This window comes from Panthera pardus, unplaced genomic scaffold (genome assembly GCF_024362965.1).
Source record: "Panthera pardus isolate Hobbes unplaced genomic scaffold, ASM2436296v1 HiC_scaffold_3, whole genome shotgun sequence".
In the NCBI taxonomy this organism is placed as follows: Eukaryota; Metazoa; Chordata; class Mammalia; order Carnivora; family Felidae; genus Panthera; species Panthera pardus.
The window spans coordinates 8415422-8439174 of NW_026526876.1; the positions used below are offsets into that span (position 1 = coordinate 8415422).

The 23753-nt window shown below is 51.9% G+C and overlaps 1 protein-coding gene across 8 annotated transcripts in view; it reads left to right on the top strand.

Moving 5' to 3' along the window:
- GAS7 (growth arrest specific 7) overlaps positions 1 to 23753 on the top strand; it is a 211204-nt gene that overhangs the window by 98729 nt on the left and 88722 nt on the right. Inside the window, exon 1 of one of the 8 annotated variants that reach the window (XM_053893021.1) lies at positions 17109 to 17227. The exons of 6 other annotated variants lie outside the window; for them this stretch is intronic. In XM_053893021.1, coding sequence (XP_053748996.1) covers positions 17225 to 17227 — 3 coding nt within the window. In that variant the 5' untranslated portion in view covers positions 17109 to 17224. Of the gene's footprint in view, positions 1 to 17108; positions 17228 to 19221; positions 19528 to 23753 lie in introns of those variants that run through there. One more of the 8 variants, XM_053893020.1, reaches the window with a different exon arrangement.

Consider the following 23753-nt stretch of genomic DNA (forward strand, 5'->3'; position numbering starts at 1 on the left):
TTCCAGATGGCGCTGATAGAATCCTCAGCAGGGGCCCGGAAGGGGCTTCAGGAATCAGCAGGTTCAGCTCCCTCCAGCTCTAGATGAGGGGGAAGCCCAGAGAGGTGCTGTGAGCTGCCAGATGTCACACAGCCAGTCAGGCAGAGAGTGGGACGGCAGCCAGGTCCATGGGGATCTTCTGACTGGCGCACATGTACCGTGTGGGGGCACATTCTGCCGTGGGGTCAGGGCGGCCGTGGGTATACACAACGGAGCTACAGGGGGTGCAGAGAGGGTGGCGTAAGTCGCGGGGGGGTGGGGCATGTAACAAACACAGGATTACATAATGGCGCCTGAACCCACTCAGGCTTCTGGAAAGTCCGTGCAAGCGGCAGTCGAGGAAACTGAGATTCACGTGGATGCAGCCACAGGTCTGACGGTCGTGCCAGCCTCTCTCGATTTCCCCACCCGGGCCCTGGGGGTGTGCGATCTCTTCCCCAGCTCTGTTGCGGTTAAGTCACGGTCACGGCCGGCGTGAACCTGTCGGGGACCGTGTTCGGGCCCCGACGGGGGTGTGATGCATCGGGGCGCAGAGCTGTTTGGAAAAGAGAGGCATCCGCACAGCTCCGTTACCCCCATGGCAGGGAGGTGGGCGGGGGGTGCTGCAGAGAGCAGAGGACTTCTCTGAAGATTGGGTTTCGTGGCAAAACACAGCATCGTTATTAGAAAGTCTCATTCGGGCCCCCTCTTCTTTGACATCACATGTTCGACACATATTTTAAGTCACTGAATCCAGAGACTTGGTCCCTGTTCTCCAAAACAAAAGACTTGGAGGACCCTTAAGCTTTCGGGGGGAGCCCCGTGCAAGCATGGTGTTTCGGAAAGCTGTTGTGGTGCCACGTGCTACAGGGTAGGTGAGAAAGTGTGAGGTCCGGGGACGGGGAGATCCTAGCTCTTCTCCCGGAGTCTGAGGTCAGGAGGAGAGCTCCCTGTGGCCAGATTGAGAAGGACACCGTGATTCTTGCAGTGACTGTCCCCATCACCGTGCATTCACCCCGGGGGCCCCAGGACACATGTTTCCAGGCTCCAGAGCCCTGCAGATTTGGGTTGCTCGCTCCTTCCGCGAGGACGGATCCAGCCTTCCTCCCTGCCGGGCATTGACCGTGTCCCAAGGGTGCCGAGTCCCCAGGACTCGGTCTTGCCACCCCAAGGGGAGTCTCTCTGCTCACGGGGGCAACTGTGTCGTCTTGCCTTTGGACTCGTGGATGAGCGTCTGTGCTCCGCAAGGTGGCTGTGCCTGGCTCACTTCCTCCTGGGTTCCCCAAATCTCTGATCTTCTATCAGATTGCTCAGTGCACGACTGGTGGCACGTGCCTCACTCCGTAGGCTCTTTCTCTTCCCCACCCCCTCTCCTCCCCTTCCAAACCTTCTCATCAGCTGATGGGGTGCCACCTTCCCATAAACAGAGCAGGACAGACTTTCAGAGTCCCTCGTGCCCCAGAAATCTTGTCCTGTGCTTCCCTTCCAAGGAAGGTCGGACCCAGGCTGGGGGTGGGGGTGGGGGTGTGTAGCTCTGGGGCGAGAGGAAGTTGGCCACGCATTTGCAGCCCTTGGAAACCCCGGAAACCGGCGGCCAGCTGCACCCAGCAGGGGGTGTTGGCGGTAACAGGTGGCAGCAGAGGGACGGTTAGCAGAGGGTGAAAGCGTTAATTCCTACTCTTAGTCTAGGACGGTGGTACTCAATTCTTTAAAGCCAGAGAACCCTCCCTTCAATCTGCCGCTTATGCAGATACCCAGCAATTAACGAGAGGAGCTGCGCCCTGGTGGCCAACGGGCAGAATCAAGTTCAGGACTGTGGGAGGTTTTGTCGCTCTGTTTTGTTTTTGCCCACGGTTTCGTTTTAGAGTTGTTGGGTTGGTTCGCCAAAGTCGACGAATCACCAGATTTCACACTGGAAATTCAGATACCCGGCTGCTCTTGCCAAAAATGAGTAGCTTCGGTGACACCAAGCCTCGGCAGCCCGGCGTGGTGTCAACACCCTGATGACGAGGGGTGGATTTTCCACTGTGCCGCAGTCCCCACCCGGCTCCGCTGCTCACCAGCACTGTGACCGATGATGAAACGGTTGCCATTGTTCATTTTTAAAAATGGAGGTAAAATCGGGATATAACATCATACAGGTTTTAGGTGCACGACATCATAACTCGATACCTGTATGCACTACAGAGTGATCACCTCCCCCCAGCGTCTGGTTAACATTCATCACCACACACTGAGCCGTCCACCCTTTTTGCCCACCCCAAACCCCCTTCCCCTCTGGTCAACATCAGTGGGTTTTCTGTATCTATGAGTTTGCTTTTATATTGTTTTGTTTGTTCTTTTTTTGTTTGTTTGTTTTTGGCTTTTTAGATTCCACGTATGACTGAAACGAGATGCTATTTGTCTTTTCTCCGTCTGACTCCTTCCACTTAGCGTAATACTTTCTAGGTCTGTTATTTCTGCTCTGAGCTTTATTACTTCTTTCCTTCTGCGAATGTGAGGCTTCATTTGTTCTTTGTCTAGTTCCTTCAGGTGCAAAATTAGATTGTTGGAGATTTTTCTTGCTTATCGAGGTAGGCCTGTATTGCTACGAATGTCCCTTTTGGAACTGCTTTTGCCGCATCCCATGGATTTTTTTTGTATTGTATTTCTGTTTTTGTCTTCAGGCATTAACTTGCTTTCTCCTCTGTCTGATGATAAACAGGTCATACAGGGGCATGTTGTTTCATTTCCTTGCATTTTTGTGCGTGTTTTTTCTGGTTTTCTCCTTGTAGCGGATTTTTAGTTTCCTACCATTGTGGCAGAGCAGGAGGCTTGATAGGCTTTCAGTCTTCTGAAATTTATTGAGACTTATTTTGGAGCCTAACAGTTGATCTGTCCTGGAATATGTTCCATGTGCGTTGGAGAAGAATTGTGTGTTCTGCTGTCTTTGGGGGGAATGTTCTCCGTATCTGAGGCTCAGGGTGTGGTTGGAGTGCTTACACCTGTTACTGTCATTTTCCATCCTTTCAAGACCAAGAGAGGAGGAAAGGGGGGATCCCTAGCCAAACAGAAGGAGTTAAGGGGTTCACCCCACACCACTCCAGAGTGAGGACGGTAGGAGTTTTTCCGTTTTTAGGATCTCAGCAAATCTTGATCCCTTTTTGTCCAGCCACCCACAATTCACTGCTTCCATCTGTGGGTCCCCTCGGTGCACATTGGTGAATAAGCCCTAATGCCTTGGACTGTCCTAGCGATTAAGATGTTCACTGGGTTCTGTTCCTATGGGAGAAGCGGCGTGTGACCCTAGCAGACAAGGCCAGTGGATTGAGTGATGAGAGAGAGAGAGAGAGAGAGAGAGAGAGATCAGCTTGGGCGCTCAAGCGTATCAGAGGTGGCCAGGCATTTATGGGCTGGGAGTCCTTGGGTGAAAATAACATACCCGTTCTGTAAAAAGTATGAGTAAGAGCCAACCACATGCATATATTTCACATCAGGCATTGATCGCTCAGACTGCTTTTCATAGATGATCATATCTGGCCCCTGTCCGCTTTCCCTCCGGCTAAAAAATCTTTAATTACACTGTGGCCAATTTCAGTGACTGAGAGAGCGTGTCTTTTCTGAATGTATTTATTTGGAGGACCCTAGGCCCTTGAGAGGCTGGTGTCAGAGACCCAGACAAGCCATTGATGACCCTTCGCCTCCCCCCGACCCCAGCCTGTCTGGTTCATTTGTGATGTGGGGGCCCTAGACAACATTTCAGTATCTAAGTCCTCTCCTGGTGTAGAATAGATAAACACATGGTCTCTGCCTTTACCTTTTTGTCTTCCTCTCTTTCCCTACTCTTGAATTGGTGCGCAGATAATCTCAGGAAGGTAAGACACCAGCTTTCTAGGGGGGTGCGCTGTTAAATCCTACTCAGAGACTCGGGGGGAGTCCTTTGATTCCACACGTATTCATTGGGTGTGTTTTCTGTGTCTGGGGACACACGGGAGTAGGACCTCATTCTTGTTCTCAGGGAGCGAGGACCACTCGGCATAAGCCATGCCAAGAAGGGCGGCCATGGTGATAGGAATGGACCAGCTCACACGAGAGGGAAGGTGGGGCTGGGGTCAGGGGGCTGCATCCCCAGGGGACGGCAAGAAGTGAGGCAAAGCAGGGTGGGTCCCCATCCCGGCTGGAGCTTTGAACCCAGGCTGAGCTTCCAGGCTGACTCTGCTTCTTTATGCTCTTTGCCCTGGCCACGGTCAGGGCCCTTGTCCGTGGAGATGCTTATGTTGACGTTTTCCTTCCCTCCTCTGGCGCCTCTCTCTCTGGTTAGCAAAGGAGCCCCTTCCCCCACCCCCTTGGGCATTCAGCCACCACCTTCCACCACGTGAAGTTGAGAGTTAGGGTCGTGGCTGGTCACAGCCTCACTGTAACTTCCCTCTGGAGTATCTGCTCTTGGATAGAGGATTCTTGGATACTGCGGAGGAACCTGGGGGGGAGAGAGGATCGCGCTGTTCTTGGACTCTGGGTTCTGTGTCTTGTTAGCTGTAGGACCTTGGGGAAGACCTCCGCTTACTCAGTTAGGAGGGGGAAAATAAGAACAGCTCTCTCCAGCGTTCTCGTGAGGGTCAAATAGGCACCAATATGTATAAGTTCCTGACCGCACTTCGGCATCTAGGAACAAAGGAAAGGTAAGGTCTTACAGGTGGTGGGATCGACTTTGGGGATGTAGAGTGGTGGGAAAAAGAAACCTGACCCTTGGCCCTTCCTGTCATCCCGTCTGTCCCGTGTTTTGGAGATTGAAGTTGGGGGGGGGGTGGTGTTCTTATGGGGTGTCTTTGCTCATGGCAGCGGAGACACTCTCAGGCCACGTCAGGAAGGTTGCCGGGGACTTGTGTGGCTGGTTTGCAGACCCCGTCCAGGGCTGTGTTTGTTTCTTGGTCTGGTTGGCTGGGGTCGCCAGCTTTTCCCGCGGCTCTGGTGGACAAGCATGGCTTGGCTCCATGGGTTTTTCTGTCCCCTTCCTGGTGGTCCTCTAAACTCTAATCTCGTCCACTGAGCATAGTGATTTCATCTCACACACTGTTCCTCGTGCTGTTTTGATGAGCTTGGTCTGTGTCAGGAATGGGAGAAGGTGTCAGCGCAGATCAGCCCAGGCTGTGGGGAGAACCCAGTCAGTGCCATGCGAGTGACTCAGCGCTGGGGACCTCAGCTGACGACTTTCTTCAAAGGTTGCTCGGTGATTTAACGGGGATGGGAAGGTGTGGGGCCAAGCCAACATTTATGGAGTTGCTAACCGTTGTTTCGGTCGTCCGATCTTTACAAGAATTCTGTGAAGGAGATGGTGGTGTTTCCATTTTTACATGCAGAAAAGAAAAACATGAGGTTCAAAGAGGTGAAGTGTCTTGTCTGTGGTTACATGGCTGGAAAGCTATGGAGCACATACTGGGACTTCCTCTCTGCCTGGCTGACGGTTAGATGCTGGGTTTGGGGACAAGCCAGTGGATGCCTGTGGCTGGTTTCTGGGGGTTGTGTCTGCTTTTCATCCTCACCTACACACCAACACATCCATGCACACCTTGTTTTGGGAATCCCTGTTGCAGAGCGGGAGGTTGTGATTTCTAGAAGTTTCTGGAATGTTCCAGACCCCTTCATGGGAATGGAGCTTTGCATTTCAATGAGTGGAAAAATAGGCAGGAGAGGATTTGCCAAAGGGAAAATCAAGTGCTTTTATTCACTCCCCTCTACTCCCCTTGTGTGCACAGATGTTTCCTCCCTGTTCCCCCTCCCTTCACAGGGGGCTCACTGGTCACAAAGGGATGGGAAGTTATCGTGGTAGAGCAGACAGCTGGACTCTTTAGAGGTCGGCTTGCACAGAGCAGTGTTGGGGTCAGCCTGGGAGCCGACCTAGGTGGGGCTCTGGCTCTTGCTGTGCTGTCTGACTAGAATAGTCTTCTAACCATGCCAGCAACATCAGCATCAAGATTTAGGGCAGCCAGAGAGCAGGCAGGAGGGGCCTGTGCACTGGGCTGGGGGAGACTTGGCATCCAATCCCCATCTGTCTCTGGGCTCAGTTTCCCAATCTGCAAAATGGTAGCATGGGATCAAATGATCGGTGGGGTCCCTTCCACCTCTAATTTTTATGTCAGCCTTGCATTGGTTCAGAAAGTTCTTTACTGTTTGTCTTAATTCATTTTCTCAAAAATAACCCCACCCCCATGTTTCTTTAGCATTTGAAAGGTAGTACAATGAATCCTAATCTGATAGTGTACATTTTAGGGATGGCAACTGAGAAGGGATATATCAAGGGGGAATTTTATTAACAAATACTATCTACCTATTTTAGATAAGGCTGTATTCGTACGTTAGTTCATAACGGAATAAAGGTTTTTTTAAAAAATGGGTTAAAATCAGTTTGCTCATTATGAAAACTTGGAAAATACGGAAAAGCAGAAACAAAAAATATTCAGCATGCTTTTCATTCCTCTTTTTTTTTTTTTTGCTGTATATATTTGTCTACATAATTGGGATCATATGGTATATTTTAGAATTGTACATGCCGATTTTGGGGGAAGGCAGTGTTTTCCTGATTGTAAAAGTAAATTTATGGGTGCCTGGGTGGCTCAGTCGGTGAAGTGTCTGACTTCAGCTCAGGTCATGATCTCACGGTTTGCATGATCGAGCCCCATGCCAGGCTCTATGCAGACAGTGTGGAGCCTGCTTGGAATTCTGTCTGTCCTTCTCTCTCTGCCCCTTCCCCACTCACACGTGTTCTAAACAAACAAACAAACATTAAAAAAAAAAAAGGAAAAGTTTTTACTTTTAAAATTAAAAACGGCCGCCTGGCTCAGTTGGTTAAGCGTCAAACTTCGGCCCAGGTCATGATCTCACGGTTCGTGAGTTCAAGTCCCGCGTCGGGCTCTGTGCTGACAGCCTGGAGCCTGGTTTGGATTCTGTGTCTCCCTCTCTCTCGGCCCCTCCTCCACTCTCACTCTGTCTCTGTCTCTCTCTCTCTCTCTCTTGCAAAAATAAATGTTAAAAAATTTTAAAATGAAAAATAAATTAACATTTTAAATGTGATAAAAGAAATACGATGAAAACATCCAGAGGAACCCCACAACCCACAGATAACCTGGGGCCACATTTTCTGGGTGCTTCATTGGCAGGGGAGGGAGGGGGCTTGTGGGTCTTTCCTGATCTGGGCAGGAGAGAGGCTTGGTTCATTCAACGTGAGTTTTAAATATCTTCTAGCTCCTTGGCAGACAGAGTGGCCACTGTGATGCTTTACATGTGCTGCGTTGCTTGGGTGCTTGGGTGGAGGAGAGACAGAGACTCTGTTCAGTGATGCTTCCAGCCAATGCCTCCAAAGCTCCAGTACCCACCCCAGGGTCAGCGTGTGTGCTTGGGCAGAAAAAGACCGCCTCAGTGAGCGGTGCTCCCCACACGGAGTGGGAGGCTTCATCTGTGCTGGCCTTGCAGGATGTCTCGGGAGAAATATGGAGCCCGGTTCCAGGGTGGGCACAAAGCAGAGGAGGAGGGCCGAGGGAGACACTGGGCACGAGCCGGAAAACCCGTTTGCCTGATTTCTGAATTGGGGGTCTGCACTGAGTAAGAGAGGCCTCACAGGTGCATCGATGCGGTGACTTCCCATCGTCATCATCCTCATGTTGACTTCTCTCTCAGTGCCTGGAGGGTGTGGGGGGTGCATGCTTGGAGAACCTTTCCTGTCTCTTTCGTGTGAAATATTAATACGATCTGGCTGGACACGTGGATCTTGGAGCTCAGATGTTTGGAACAAAAAAAACTCCTATTTAAAAAAAAATTAATGTTTATTTGTTTTTGAGAGAAATAGAGACAGAGCATGGGCAGGGGAGGGGCAGAGAGAGAGGGAGATACAGTATCAGAAGCAGGCTCCAGGCTCCGAGCTGTCGGCACAGAGCCCGACGTGGAGTTCGAACTCATGAACTGTGAGATCATGACCTGAGCCAAAGTCAGATGCTTAACTGACTGAGCCACCCAGGTGCCCCTAAAAAACTCTATGTGCAGCTCATTTTGTTTCATCATTCAACAAAAGTTTATTGAACTCCCATAGTGATGAACAAAACGACCACCACCACCCCCCGAAGCTTTGACTTGGGTGGGATATGCCTTCTAGCATTTTCTAGCACTTTCTAGCACTTTCACAGGGCTGACGCCAGGCCCTGGTCAGTCCCTGCCTTATGGAGCATGGGTTCCAGTGGGAAGTGCTCTTAGCAGGAGCAGAAGAAAAGTCTGAGGAGAAACGGATTTCCCAGGTAACCTTTCTCTTTGCTGGTTTGTGTGCATGACTTTTAAAATGATCAGGGCGCCTGGGTGGCTCAGTCAGTTGAGCATTGAGTTTGGCTCAGGTCATGACCTCACGGTCCGTGAGTTCGAGCCCCACGTCGGGCTCTGTGCTGACAGCTCAGAGCCTGGAGCCTGCTTCGGATTCTGCTCACATTCTGTCTCTGTCTCTCTCAAAAAGAAATAAAACATTGAAAAGAAGTTTTAAATTATCTTTAGTTATTTGTGCATTTGATTATTGATTTTAGTCTATTTGGTCTGGTCTTTTTTTTTAATTTTTTTTTAATGTTTATTTATTTTTGACAGAGAGCATGAGTGGGGGAGGGTCAGAGAGAGAGGGAGACACAGAATCCGAAGCAGGTTCCATGCTCTGAGCTGTCAGCACAGAGCCTGACGCGAGGCTCGAACCCACGGACCGTGAGATCATGACCTGAGCTGAAGTCATGCACAGCTGAAGTGTGCATGCAGGGGAAGGACAGAGAGAGAGAGAGAGAGACAGAGAGAGAGGGAGAGAGAGAATCCCAAGCAGGCTCCACCCTGTCAGCTCAGAGTTTGATGTGGGGCTTGAACCCACAAACTGTGAGATCATGACCTGAGCCAATGACAGACACTCAACCGGCTGAGCCACCCAGGCACCCCTGGTCTGGTCTTTTCTAGCAGTTTCCCCGTGTTGTCTTCTGAATTGCCTTCTGAGATGTGCTCTTCCTCGAGCCCTTGGGTCGGTGCTTCCTCACGCTTTTCCCCACGTTCCCGTGCCCCTTTCCAGTCTCAGACAAGTGACATCTGTGCTGACTTTGCATACAACCACCAGACGCGGTACATGTGACGTGTTGTTGGCCTTGACCCTGCGTGCACGCGGGGGAAGGTTGAATCCCTTCTGAGGTCCCCGTACGTTCGGTGATACGCGCATCTCGCAGCCCGGTTCTGGCTTTCAAACTGGGGGCCCCCCCGTGTCCTGCTGTTGGCCGCCTGCCTCCCTGAGGTTCCCAAGCAGCGGCGTGCGTGAGCGAGCATAGCTTCCCTGGTTCCAGACCTGTGTGCTGCTGCTCGGCGAATTCACTGGGCCTGGCCTGTGGGATCCACGCCTTCAGAATGGTTACCACCCCCCCCCCCCCCCGAGCCCCCTGCTCACCTGCTTTCTGGAAGTCACTGCAGCTGGAATGGATGGTGGAGAGGGAAGAAACGTTCTCGGGCAGCCTCAGTGCTCAGGTGGGGGCAGGTCCCACATCTCAAATTAGACACAGAGAGAGAGGAGGGTATAAAATACTGGTCTTTTCCCGCAACCAGTCTCTGGGTTGTAAGACTGTCCCCTTTCGCTCCACTGGCCTAATGGTCCTCAAGGTTTTGGGGTTTTTTGTTTGTCTGTTTGTTTTTTGATTCTGATTGTCCGCTATTTTTTGTTTTTTATTTTTTAAGCTTATTTATTTTGAGAGAGAGAGAGAGAGCATGAGCAGGGGAGGGGCAGAGAGAGAGAGAGAGAGAGAGAGAGAGAGAGAGAGAGAATCCCAAGCAGGCTCCACACTGTCAGCGCAGAGCCCGACGTGGGGCTCGAACTCACAAACCATGAGATCAGGACCTGAGCCAAAAGCAAGAGTTGGACGCTTAACCGACTGAGCCATCCAAGCGCCCCCACCCTTTCCTTTTTTGAAGCTTATGCAAGTTTTATTTTTTCCTTCCCATTCTTTCCCCCTCCTTGCCTCCTTCAATAGGGAAGTGACAGAGGTGTCCACAGCACTGTCACGTGGCCCTTAACGGGATGTCCTCTCTGCCTTTCCCTTGACGGTCCTCCTGGGCCTCCCAGCGGTGACTTGGGCACACACTCGGGACCTCTCTCCTGCCTTCGTGGGCCTGGGGTTAGCGGAGAACTTAAACTTGGCTTCCCAGGTCTCAAAAAAGAACTCCTATAAACCAACTCACGGCTGTAAAAATGGTAATTTTACACGTAGCCTGAGACGGTGTTTCGCCAAGTGGGCTCATTGTACCCCCAAGGCTAGGCACGGGGATCGTAGACCTGTTGTGGTGGCAGTTCTCGAGTGCTGTTTATTTAAGCACGTCATGGCGGGGGAAATCCCATGTTTCGTGGATGTGATGGCTTAGGACCAGGTTAAAGTCAATCTCGTTATAAGACAGGTTAAAAAAAAAAAACAACTCTGGGTAAATAATAGTACAGCTGATACATAGCGAAAGCAGATCTGGGGCAGGGGGACGTTGAGCTGGAGTTTGGGAGACATAGAGCAAAGTATCTCTGGGGTCTCGATGGAGCCTGTTAAAGTGGGTGCCGTTTCTGATATGTCTGCTTGACCTTGGGAGTCTTTTATGGGATGGACACATGGAAACCATTAGAGGGACCTCGGACCCACCCACGTTGAGTGCGGGCACCTCATAAGAGCCATCCGTGGGCCGAGTGGGCCTGGGCCAGCCACTGCATACAGCCCTGTCCTCTGTCCTCACCTTCTTCTACAGTGGCATCTGTCTCAGTCTCTTGCCTCCTGTCCCTGTGTGTCCTCAGGCTCACCAGCTCCTTGCGTGCTCGGGACCAGATTTCCACACCCACCTCACTCCCATGCTCCTTTTTCTGGAATCGGCAGCGGGGGGACCATCCTCCCCATAGTCAGGGAGCGTTTTCTTCCGCGTCTCACGCGGACACAGCTACCTATTTCTTCTTCTGATCCCGTCCTTATTTGCTTTCTGTGACTCATTCCCAGAACTCCCTTCCATTCGTTTTCCATCCTGGGGCCAGCCCCTGAGTGTGAGGCACCGGGCTGCATTGGAGGGAAGAAAGGACGAAGGCCGTCCTTGCCTTGGAGGGTCTCGGAGAGGGGACCGAGGCATGCTGCATGTGCTAATGGAGGGCTCTCGGGAGGAGGGATTGGGCCCAAGGAGTGTCAGGGGGCAGTCTTTCTTTGTTGGTAGTGTTATTTCATTTTACTTTATATTTTCTTTTCTTTTCTTTTCTATTTTATTTTTTTATTTTTTATTTTATTTTATTTTATTTTTTATTTTATTTTATATTCATTTTTTAATTTCATTTTATCTTTTATTTTATTTCACTTTATATTTATTTTATTTTATATTTTATATTTTATTTCATTTTATATTTTTCATTTTATATTTTATTTCATTTTATATTTTATTATTTCACTTTATATTTTATTTTATTTAATATTTTATTTTTTTATTTAATATTTTATTTAATATTTTATTTCATTTTACATTTTATTATTTCACTTTGTATTTATTTTATTTTATATTTTTTATTTTATTTTATTTTTATTTTTGGGAGAGAGAGAGAGAAAGAAAAAGAGAGAGAAGCTCAAGCAGGCTCCACGCTCAATTTGGAGCCCGACGTGGGGCTCGATCATGGGATCATGACCTGAGTCAAAGTCAAGAGTCAAGATATTCAACCGACTGAGCCACACAGGCGCCCCATGAAGGATCTAATAATTCTGCATAAGTGAGCCCACCTCAGGGCTCCGCGATCCATTCTTTCTTTATGAACTCTGAGTCCACCCGGAAGACTGCCCCCCGTCTCTGGGCAGATAGCACAGCTCCGCATGTCAAGGGCCAGACTCAGCCCAGTTGTGCCCCGATCAAGCTCTTGGAACTTGAGTGTGTAGGCAGTGAACTCTACCCATATCCCCAAAGTGGCTTCTACCATGGCCCGATGGGTCTCCCTGGGGACTGGTTCCGGCTTCTCTCATCCCCTTCAGAACTGACTTTTACTTCCTCCCACATCCCCCACGTCTGCCCAGTTCCCAAGGCCGATTCTACTTCTCACTTAACGTCCTTCTGTTCTGGTCAAGCCCTTCCTTTTCATCCCTGCTGTCAGGAAACTTCTGTGTCTTCTGAGAAGCCTTCTCTGACCGTCCCAGCCGAAAATGGTCCCTCCCTCCTCTGGATTCTGAAAGCTCTTATTGTCTGCCTGCTTCTCGTTTGGCACTTCTGATAGACTCCCTTGTGTAGTTATTTCTGTTTTTCAGTCGTGTATGTCTGTGCCGTATCTTCCACATTGCACAAGCCAAGTCCCTTTGTGTTACACCTGCCCTCATCTTCCATAACAGCAGCGGGGCAAAGATCGCCCGATTGATCCTGTGGCCGAGGGGGGCTGCCTCTTGGCGTGGGAGCGTCTTCGAGACCCCGCACCCCAGAGACCGCACAGTGTGGCGAAGGATTTCCCCCGTCATGGCTACGGAGCGTTTACAGAAAGTGAATGGTGGCCGTAGCCAGTCTCCTGTATCCGTTATCATTATAAGACGACGTGATGTGTGCTGCAGAGGGTGGGGGACCACAGCGCACGCACGTGTCCTGTGTTGGTTGACAGTCTTCAACTCGGCTGAAACAAAGAATAATAACAAGGAGGTTGGCTGCATCTGACTCCGTGAAACTCGGGGAGATGGAGCTCGGTGGAAATGATTGTCGGTCTTTATGTTTGGGGATCATGGGTTTCCCACCATCTCTTACGGCTTCTCATGTAGAAACCTACCCATTTGCAGAGACCAGAAGGGGAAGAATGTTGTGTGCTTTTTATAAGTGACTCAATGATAGAAGACCATCGATAAAGCCAAACTCGAGGGGCCTCTGGTTGGAGACGCTAGGATAACCACAAACAGTAAACCCGTGAGAAGGTATTCATGAGTCTTACGCTCCCCGAGGTATCTGTTTCAGCGAACCCTCACAGAAGAAAACATCTGCAGGGCTCTGATTGGTCTCTGCTTAGCTCAGGTCAGAGCAGATTAGCCTCCTGTTTTATCGTGGCCCAGAAAGGCCCCTCGCCATTGGCTGGAGGCCGTCCCGGGAGCGGCGATGGCAATTTCTGCATGTTGCCTACTGGGCTGCGTTATTGTCTGTGATCGTATCCTATTCACGTGTACGATGCAGTGTCAGAGAGGTGGCAGGGCTGAAGAACGTTAAAACTGCCCCGTCTTTGCTGCTATAAAACCAAAAAGTTACGGGCTGTGAGAGTGTGCGCGCGTATTTGAATTCTGCCAAACCTGAAGGAACGAAGATGAGGGTCTCGGCTATCTGGGTGCAGATGAAGTGTTTGATGTTAACTTTCTCCTGCATGGCTGGGAGCCCGTTTCCAGGAGCAGAGAGGAGACAGGCTTCTATCCCTGCATTCTGACGGCAGGGGGCTGACCTCCAAGGTCAGGGTGTGGTCACCACCAGGACCCGCCTCTCCCCTCTCACATCACAGAGGGGAGAAGCCCTCAGCCCTTGGAGGACTCTTTACTTCTTGGTTTACGAATGTAGACTTAAGCCTCCCATTTAAGAGAGACAGAAAGGAGGGGAGGGATCCCGTAACCCCTTTTCTGCCTCTAGTCTCTCCCTGACATTTGATCTTTTTACACCCTGGTGGTGTTCTCCAAAGCACAACATTGGTGGTGTTTCCCTTACTCAAGATGCGTCCATGTTTTCTGGTTCATACAAGGGAGTCTGAATCCCTAGTCTTGGTGCCCTCATGGCCTCCCACAACTGGATTCCGTCCATAACTACTCCTTCTTGCGCCTTCCATGGCCGTGAATCCTCAAGCCCGCCCACACTGCTTTCTCTCTGGGCCTTCGCTCCTGTGGCCACGTGGCCTGGAGTATCATCCCCTTAGCTCAGTCTCCTACCCACCCTTCCTGGCCCATCCCAAGGATCTCTGTTTTCTCCTCTATTAACTGGGGACGATACTGGAAATTTCCTCTTGATTTGTTGGACCGGTTATAGGACACAGGGCAGTCGAAGCACTTAGGACGACGTCTGGCCCAGAGCAAGTACTCAAGAGAACTCATTATCATCCCTGCAGCGGATTAGAGCCTGACAAGCGGAGAGGAGATGTTGGGCCCCTGGAGCAGCCCCCCGGGGCTTTGAGAAGGAAGGGGGGAGCTCTGTGTCTGGGGGTGTGGTGGGGGGGGGAGAAGTCCAGAAAGGTGGAACACAGTCGCAGAAAGGAAGGAGTTGATGTGTCCGGGGAGAGGCACGTTGCCATTGGCCCTTGGGGGATGGGGCAGGCTCTGAGTGTGCACACCCCTGAGCAAAGAAGCCAGTGGTTGACATTAAGATGCTGGCCATGCTGCCTCAGTTTCCCCAAGATCGAACACCAGACGGACCACAGTGAGCCCTGCTTACAGATACCCGGGCCTTGTCTTCTTGTCGGCCTTCACCAACAGGCTGGGGCGGCTTCCCTTTCTGGACACACGTTTCACCTTCCCTGGAGGTTCTGTCCCCCCACCTGTGTCTCCTGTGATATGGCTGATGTCACACTGGCCGGGGTCCCTTGATCTAAATTATCTCCATGGTATGCAGACGTGTGCGTGTGTGGTGGTAAAATATACATAACATTTTAACCATTAAAAAACTTGTTTTAATATTTATTTATTTTTGAGAGAGAGAGAGAGAGAGACGGAATCTGAAGCAGGCTCCAGGCTCTGAGCTGTCAGCACAGAGCCCCACGTGGGGTTTGTCACCTTATTCACGGAAACTCTGTCCCCATTAAACACTAACTCCCAGTCCCCCCTTTGTCCCCTGGCCCTTGGCAACCACCATGCTCTTTTCTCTCTCCGTGAATTTAACTATTCTCTTCTATAGAAGTAGGATCCTACAGCATTTGCCTTTTCTTGACTAGCTTATCTCACTTAGCCTGCTGCTGGTAGGTCCATCCATACCAGAATCTCCTTTCTTTCTAAGATCGAATTAACATGTCACTGTCTATACACACCACGTTTGGGTTATCCATTCATCCATGAATTGTTTCCATGTTTGGGGCTGTTACGAACAGTGCTGCGGTACAGCGGGGTGTGCAGGTGTCGGAATCCCTGCTTTCCCGCTCTCTGGGGTGTATACCTGGGTGTGGAATTGCTGGGTCTTACGGTAATTCTGTGTTTCGCTCTTTGAGGAGTTGCTTGACTCTGTCCCATTATGTCCGTGTCATTTTACAGTCCCTCCAGCAAGGATTTTTCCACCTGCCTGTTCTTTTTCTGACCTTCCTGTTTTTATTTGTTGGTTTATAGTAGCCATCCTGACGGGTGTGAGGCGATCCCTCGTTGTGGGTTTTGTTGGCACTTCCCCGGGGATTAGTGATGCAGCACCTTCTCACGTGCCCTTAGTGCCGTGTGTCTGTCCTCTTTGGGCAAATGCCCTTTGCCCGTTTTGTTTTTGTTTTTGTTTTTTAATTGGGTTGTTTGGTCTTTGGTTTCATTCACTGTAAACGTCTTGTGGGTCCGGGGAAACCTCAGCTCCTGCTTTTTCAGCCACTGCCCACGGTGACAAAGACAGCAGCCGGCTTTTATCGGGTATCTTGGTCCTGTTTGCTGTGTGCTCCGTGTTTACGTGGATTTCCCCCCTGAACCCTCCCAACGACCTTTTGAGAAAAACTCTGTAATCATTTCCCCCTTACACTTGAAGAAATCTGACGCCCTGGGCGTCACAGAGAATAGGTGTGAACCCACAAGGGCTCCCCGGCTCTGTCCGTAGGTAAGCATTCTGATTTCTTCTCCCGCCCCCTGACCGAGGAGTTGGCATTGAAATCTCATCAGAAATACACCAAATGTTTGAGAGAATGCTATTTTATAGGAGACCATCCAGACCTTGAGCCCTCTTGGTCCCTCTGGAAAACCATATTTACTCCGATATAAAGACTCCTTTCCTAAAATCACAAAGGTTTACATTTAAAGCAGACACAGAAGTGTGTGGATTTCAGGGGCGCCAGGTGGCTCAGTCGGTTAAGCCTCTGACTCTTGGTTTCAGCTCAGGTCATGATCTCATAGTTCGTGGGTTCGAGCCCCACATCGGGCTCTGCACTGACCGCATGGAGCCTGCTTTGGATCCTCTCTCTCTGTCTGTCTCTGCTCCTCCCCCACTCGAGTGTGATCGCGCGCTCTCTCTCTCTCTCTCTCTCTCTCTCTCAAAATAAGTAAATAAACTTTGACAATAACAACAAGAAAATAAAAAAAAAAGGAATGAGTGGATTTTAAGTGCTAAACCTTCAGCTGCTCCTAAAAGCTGTCTGAATGGAGTGATTTGATAGATGTACCCAGGATCCAAGTCTCTTGCCTGAACTCATTTAGCTGGTGGGCGCCATATTGCACTCAGGGTCCAATCTTTCCTTCCCTCGTAGCTAACGATTCTAGAGCCCCTTTCCTCTGAGATGCACGGCATTGCCCCTCTTTGTCACTTGCTGTCTGTCCAGGTTTGGAGACGGTGAGGACAGAGCGAAGGCAGGGGACCCTCGTCTTGGGGACACTGGCTTTTCAGCCCTGGAAGGGTCTGACACAATGGTTCTTTGGGGGAGCGTTCTCCATTCTTGTTATATTGGTTTTTATCTGGCCTTGGGTTCACTCACACAGCTGGGGCTTGGGGCCGAGGCCAGAGCCGTGACTTAGGGTTGGGAAGAAGTTGGCGGAACATTCCCCAGCAGGGCTTGGGCAGGCCCAGGGAGTCCTGCCCAAAATCCAGTGGACAAAGGAGGTCTTGTCTACGGGCCTAGGGGGGTGGGAGGCATCTGGTCAGTGACACAAGCTTGGCCATTGTATGTCGTGACCTTGGCCAACTTTTTTTTTAGCTGAGAAAGGGGAAAAAAGAGAGTGGTGGGGGGCGGGGGGGGGGGGGGGAGGGGGAAGCCTCCAGAAACTTTGCAACTGGAAAGTCCAGAATGCGCCCTTGATTTCCTCGCCGGACCTGGAGCAGATTTGGAAGGAACTGTGTGATGTAGTGTGTTCTTTGTGAAAAAAGAGCAGAGCGCACAGCCACAGGCACGCCCTCCGGGGAGCCCTGAGCAGTGACCCCGGGGAGGCTACTTGCATCAGTCTTAGTTCCTGCAGAGGGTACCATGGGGAGGAAGCTGGCAGGGGCCTGGCCTCGCGTCTGGGGACCTCGCATGGGACCCAGGACTCTCCTCTGAGCTAGCAGCCCCTCCGGGAAGATTCCCTCTTCTCTGATGGTAAGGATCAATTCGGCTCGCCCGCAGGTGTGACCTCAGCCTTTTCTGAGTGTTTCTGAAATAACTCTGATATCCTTAAAAAGCGGTTCTGAGAACCTCGGAGTGGGGGCTCTGACGGTAGAACTTAGAAGGCCTGGGGACCCTGTGTGCTCAGGGGCGTGCGGGGACCTGTGACGGGCCCAAGGCAGGAGTAGGGGGAGGAGAAGCCAGGGCCCTGGTGCGTGCGAGATGGGGAAGGGAGGAGGAGGAAGGTGTCCAAGGGACTGTTCACGGAGAGAGAGGGAGTCGGCTCCCTGGTTACCTGGCGAGCGGTGTGGTTGAGGCGTGTGACCCTGTGGTGGCATGGACTGTGGCGAGTAGAGTCCACATCTTGCCTCCCTTGCTTCTCCCAAATGTGAAGCTTGGCTCTTCCCTGCCTGCCCACCCACCACGTACCCGTGGCCACGTTCTAGGTGGGACGCTCTAAGGGGAAAGCTCCCGCCAAGGTCATCGAGGATCGGCCCGGGGAACCTGGCGTCTGTGCTGTGGTTCCAGGCTGGGCTGGGCGCTTTCTGTCCCGTTTGCTGGAGGTGGCAGTGGTGGCCGTGCTTAGGGTCATGCACGGATGCTCTCCTGAGATGCAACAGTGGAATAGCCTTATTGCACCAACCTTCCTGCCTCTGGAAGTTAGACGCCTGCCTTTCTTGGAAAGACGGACTTCACATCAGCCAAGACTCTAGTGGCCACTCCCTGGAGGCTTTGTGGACAGCTGGGGGAGGGGGGCGTCCAGTTTGTAGGGAAAGGCTAGTCTGTCTCTGCACAGAGCCTTCTTCCAGGATATTCTCTCCTGCTGACGGGGTCAGACGGCATCTGGAATGTTGGTGTGGCTTCTGATGGAGGTCTGAACCTGTTCCAGGAAGAGGGAGATGGGGCTTGTCATCCAGGGCCACCTGGGAAGTTCACGGCTGGGCTTCTCAAAGGTTAAAGTGCATCCGCATTGCCCAGGGACCTTTAAAATACAGAGTCTGGTGCTGGGGTGGAGCCTGGGACTCTGCATTTCTGGCCAGCTCCCAGAGGACAGCTGTGTTGCTGGTGCAGGGGCCCCACTTTGGGGATGATGTTTGTAAAGAATGCAGACTTACCAGTCACCTTCTGATGGAATGTTGGGGAGCATTAGGGGTTCCGGGGGTCTGGCCCTGGCCGCAGGCCATGGCAGGGATGTTCCTGGGGAAGAAGGGATCAGCAAAGAAGATGTACCCTAAGGGACCTCCAGGGAGCACGGGGAGAGCTCAGGTAAGCTCTCGGGCAGGGACTGAGGCCTGCGGTGCCCCTACTGAGGTGGACTGTTCGAGTCCCGGCGTGTATGGGGAACAGCTATCTGCTACCAGGCTCAGAACAAGCCTGAGCTGGATGCGGGGTGAATCCCAGCTTCTGGGGAAAGTCCAGGAATCTGGTCGCTGAGCACGTAGAACTCAATCGTGTGTGATTCTTGGAATGACTGGGAAGGGGCCGACAGGCCCATCAGGATAGAAGAACTCACCAGAATTCACGGTGCTCTGAGGTCGTGAGGCAGAATCGCAGGTGTTCGGGGCCCAGGCAGCGTGCTGGGTCCGCTCTCGTGCCCCTGAACCTGCGTCTGTACTTGAATGTGACTTTTTTTCCCTCTTGCAAAAGCTGCGTGTCCTTAAAGCAGACAGATTAAGACCAACATCCAGAATCATTGAGTATTAGGATATATAAAGAGAGGAAGGAAAGAAAGGGAAACCTGAGAAACCCTTGGAGACCATCTGGTCCAACTTCTGTATTTTCGAGATGAGGAAATTGAGGCCTCCCGGCAGAGAGGAATTGCTTGCTCAAGATCTCACAGCAAGGCAGCGGCCGCGGCCAGGCACTCGGGCCTCCTGTGCACCTCTCACATTGTCCGCACGGAGCTACAGAGCGGTAGGGGGTGGGGGAGGGGGGTCCCAGCCTTGGACAGCGATGTCCTCGGCTGTCGCCATCTATCTGGGACCCGCAGCAGAGTTCAGAAAGGTCGGCTGAGCTGGGTTGGTTGCAAGGGCGCCCCTTGCTGACCCGTGGAGACCGTTGCCGCCTCTGTTAGCCTTCCTCTGCCTCCAGTGCCTGTGGTTCAGAACCAGCCAGGACTCGCTGGGAGCCAGCCCGCGGTCACAGGTCTTTGAGTGGAGCCACTTGGAGCTCTGTGCCACACGGTGGCCGAGATGAACCTCCTTGGTGACCACACGTGCTGCCCCTGGAGTTTTGGTGCCAGTGAACCTGCACCTGGCGGCCGCCAAGCTGCACCAGCTGGATCGCAGCCACAGGTGGGCCGTCAGACCCCCACCTTTGTGCCCCAATGAGTACCAGCCTGCTATTTTTAAAAAAATGTTTATTTTTGAGAGAGAGAGAGAGAGACAGAGTTGGGGAGGAGGGGAAGAGAGAGAGGGAGACACAGAATCTGAAGCAGGCTCCAGGCTCTGAGCTGTCAGCACAGAGCCCGACGCGGGGCTCGAACTCACGAGCCTTGAGATCATGACCCCAGCCGAAGTCGGACGCTCAACCGACTGAGCCACCCAGGCGGCCCTAGCCTGCCATTCTTTATAGTGGCACTGACTCCCCGCGGAAGCCGGCTTGTGTCCCTGAGCATCTGGGGGCTACGGCGGTGGCCCCTGCCCTTGGATCCCCTTTCTGGCGGGCAGGCTGCTTTGCGTGAGGTATTGAGCCTGTGACTCCCTGAGCCAGCGGCTTTCAGCTCTTGTCCTCTCTTCTGAACTTCTGAAGTCCGTTCTGAAGGCAACAGAATGCTTGGTAAATGTGGGTACGGGGTTTCCTGCAGGGGCAGAAGGACTTGAGAATGTGCTAGAAACAATGGCGTGAGGCCCCTGGGGTTTTTGTACCCTAATACTAAAGGAAGGCTGGGGAGGGGGATTCAGTAGTATTTCCTTTTCTCCCTGCCCTGCCACCCACCCCCCAATATCGAGTGTTGGCCAGGGGTCCTCTCCCTACCGGGAGCTGCACTGCTGGTGAATGATCGTCAAAATATCCTGCGGAAGCATCTCCCAGGGCAGGATAATGGATATCGTTACTGGTGTTAACCAGTATGGAAAATCTAGGGTACCTTTTGAGATCCTTCGCAACTAAGAGGAGTGCTAAACCCCAGCCCACCTACTTCTTGTGACACATAGGGACATGATCAGCCCTAAAGAGGCCCAGACAGTGACTTGGAATAAAGGGGAAGAGAAGAATGTGTTCAGCCCTCCCGTATGGGCTTGAGGTTCCCGTATGGGTTTAATACAAGTTAGTATCCTGGTCTGCGCATAAATTTTCTTTCCTTTTTTTTTTGAAACATTTTTTTAAAAGTTTATTTTTTGAGAGAGAGAGAGAAAGTACAAGTCGGGGAGGGGCAGAGACAGAGAGGGAGAGAGAGAGGATACAGAGCCCGACGTGGGTCTTGAACCCATGAACCGCGAGATCATGACCTGAGCCGAAGTCGGATGCTTAACCGACTGAACCACGCAGGTGCCCCCAGGGCATACATGCTCGTGATTTCCGATTTTTCTAAAATCACTTTACTGGCATCTTAAGATAGCACATCTTTTCCCCCCGAGTTCCGAGTAGGGTTTGGTTGAGCAAACTTTCCTTCTCTGGACCAAAAAACGTTTTGGGGAAACATGCCGGGGGGTGTGAGAGGAAGGTAATATTTCATCTTGTTGGGAGGTCTCTGTCCTCTCTTGGGTATGTGCCTGACCCTTTTGCAAGCTCGCGCCGGTCATTTAAATGCCTTGAAATTTCCCTTGCGGTGGTTTTGGGCCCCGTTACGAAATGTGGTCCTCGGGTCATAGGACCCTGGTGTTGGAGGGCCGGTTTTAACAGATGAGGAAACGGGGGCCCAGAGAGGCAAAGGGAACTGTGTAAATTACAGCTCGCTGTCTGGGAACACGGTCTCCTTAGCCCAGGCCTGCGTGCTTTCTAGAAGCCAAGGCTTTCTGTTAAGTCCAGAGGTTGGAGGTAGGACATCAGAATGGCCTGTGCTGTTTTTATCTGCCAGAGAGGGGGTAGGAGGAACGGAGCCAGCATCCCTCGAAGTGGAGAGTTGGAATAAAATGGCCTTGTTCGTTACAAGCTGGTGAGCAGAATCATTCAGGTTTTCCTGCTTAGGGGCCAGAAGTTGGAACAGTCTGCCGGGATCATGCTGCCTCGCTCGCCCTTTATAGCTTTGAAACATCAGGGCCAGACAGATCGATTTTAGAAGTGGGGCAGAAGGTAACGGGCTTTCTTTGGGGTTTCCCAAACCCCTCCAGGCTCCATGGTACAGCTTCTCGTCTTATCCCTGGAACTGTTCCTTTTATTTTTTATTTTTGAGAGACAGACAGAGTGTGAGCAGGGGAAGGGTAGAGAGAGAGGGAGACACAGAATCCGAAGCAGGCTCCAGGCTCTGACCTGTCAGCACAGAGCCTGACGCGGGGCTCGAGCTCATGAACCACGGGACCAAGACCTGAGCCGAAACCGAGAGTCAGACGCTCCACTGGCTGAGCCACCCGGGGGCCCCGTGGTGTTGTTTGGTCAGTGCGGAGATGGTTCTGAGAGATGGTGACGAGTGGGTATCTCTTGGATCCCTGTCATGCTGTACAGTGTTGGTGGATGGATGGCCACCAGCAAAAAAGCACGGGTCCTCTCAGAAAGGAGGTGTTGGCTGACATCTAGGGTTCCTCGTTCCTTGCACCGTCTCCTCCAGAACCCTGTACCTCGGCCCCTCTATCTTGTGTCCGGACGGCAGGTGCAACAGTCACGGAAATGTCTTTCTCCGGCATCAGTCAAGGAAGGGCTCCCACAGGAATGTGCGTAAGACCCGAATAGAAGTCACTTCCTACATGATGGATTCCTTCCTGCCCTCCACTGCTTGACCCCAGGCACTTCAGGGCCATGACTTGGCTTCTGACACAGGAGGGGCCGCCTGACTCAGCCTTGGAGTTTTGCAGGATCGTTCGCAGACTTGCCCCACTGGGGACCCCATGTTTTCCAGCTTAGCAAGCTTTCCCGTGAGGGCTGACTTCCTGTTCTCTTGCACAGACTAGATTGTAATTGTGTTAATCAAAATTCCTGGTTAACCAGATCACTCTGTTCCTTTTTAGGATCAGAAAATAGAGTGTATTGTTCTGTGTCCTCTTCCCGCCCAGTCCTGAAAAACAGGCCCCGGGAGGCACTGAGGGGCTTATGGATGGATATTCAGGGCGGCCAGGACTGTCACTGAGTCTTTCAGAAGGATCCAGACACAAAGCGGGGCGGGCTCCAGGCATGTGGCTGGCAGCTTTGTGGGTGTTGGGAGAAAGCTCTTATGGCATTGATACCTACCTCTGTTAGTGGGTACCAATGGGAGCAGGTGTAAGGCTCCCTCTAGCAGCTTTGTGGATGGAGGGCAGGGATGGGTGGGGTGGGGGGACGGGATGGAAGAAGGTAGCCCGTGCAGGCAAGGGTGCGTATGACAGACACTCCAGGGGGCCTGGAGCTGGGGAACCTGAGTGAGTCACCCTCCGGCCACTTGTATATAGGATCCAGGAACGCTTCATGGGGGTGGAGGTGTGGCAGGAGTGAGTGAGAGATTCCAGCCACTGAGATGTGCATTACTGCTGCAAGCATGACCCCCCCCCCCCCCCCCCCATCCATTCACCCTGAGCAGTGAGGCCAGAGGAAGAGTCCTGGGGACCTTCACATCTAAATGATGAAAGCCCGATTTGGAAAGTTCCTTTAAGGGGCTCCAGGAAGCCATGTTAAAGGTGATTTCTTTTCTTTTTTAATGTGTGTTTATTTTTGAGAGAGAAAGAGTCGGGGGGAAGGGGCAGAGAGAGAAGGGGACAGATGATCCTTAGTGGGCCCTGCGATGTCACAGCACAGAGCCCGACGCGGGGCTTGAACTCACAAGCCGCGAGATCATGATCTGAGCCGACGTCGGACGCTCAACCGACTGAGTCGCCCGGGCGTCCCCAGAGGTGATTTCTTTTTTTTTTTTTTAATTTTTTTTTAACGTTTTATTTACTTTTGAGACAGGGAGAGACAGAGCATGAACAGGGGAGGGTCAGAGAGAGGGAGACACAGAATCAGAAACAGGCTCCAGGCTCTGAGCTGTCAGCACAGAGCCCGACGCGGGGCTCGAACTCAACGGACTTGCGAGATCATGACCTGAGCCGAAGTCGGCCGCTTAACCGACTGAGCCCCCCAGGCGCCCCGAGGTGATTTCTTATAAGAGCAGTTTGAGTAGACACATGAAGAGGTCTGGCAAGGCCTTTGATGAGTGGGTCCCGTTCCCTGAGAGATGGTGCACACAGAGGAGTAGAAGGAAGGAAGGCATCGTGCCAGACAATGTGGCTTCCCGAGCACGGCTTTGGCCTTGGCGATGCTTTGAGGGTGGTGCAAATCAGGACTCGGGGAAGCCTGGATTCCCACTGAGTTTTCCCTTAGCCAGCAAAGGGCTCTGATGCCACTCTGTCCTCTTTAATGGATTCCGGAGCTCAGGACTCCCTGTGGAAGCCTGTTGCCCATGGGGCCAACGAAA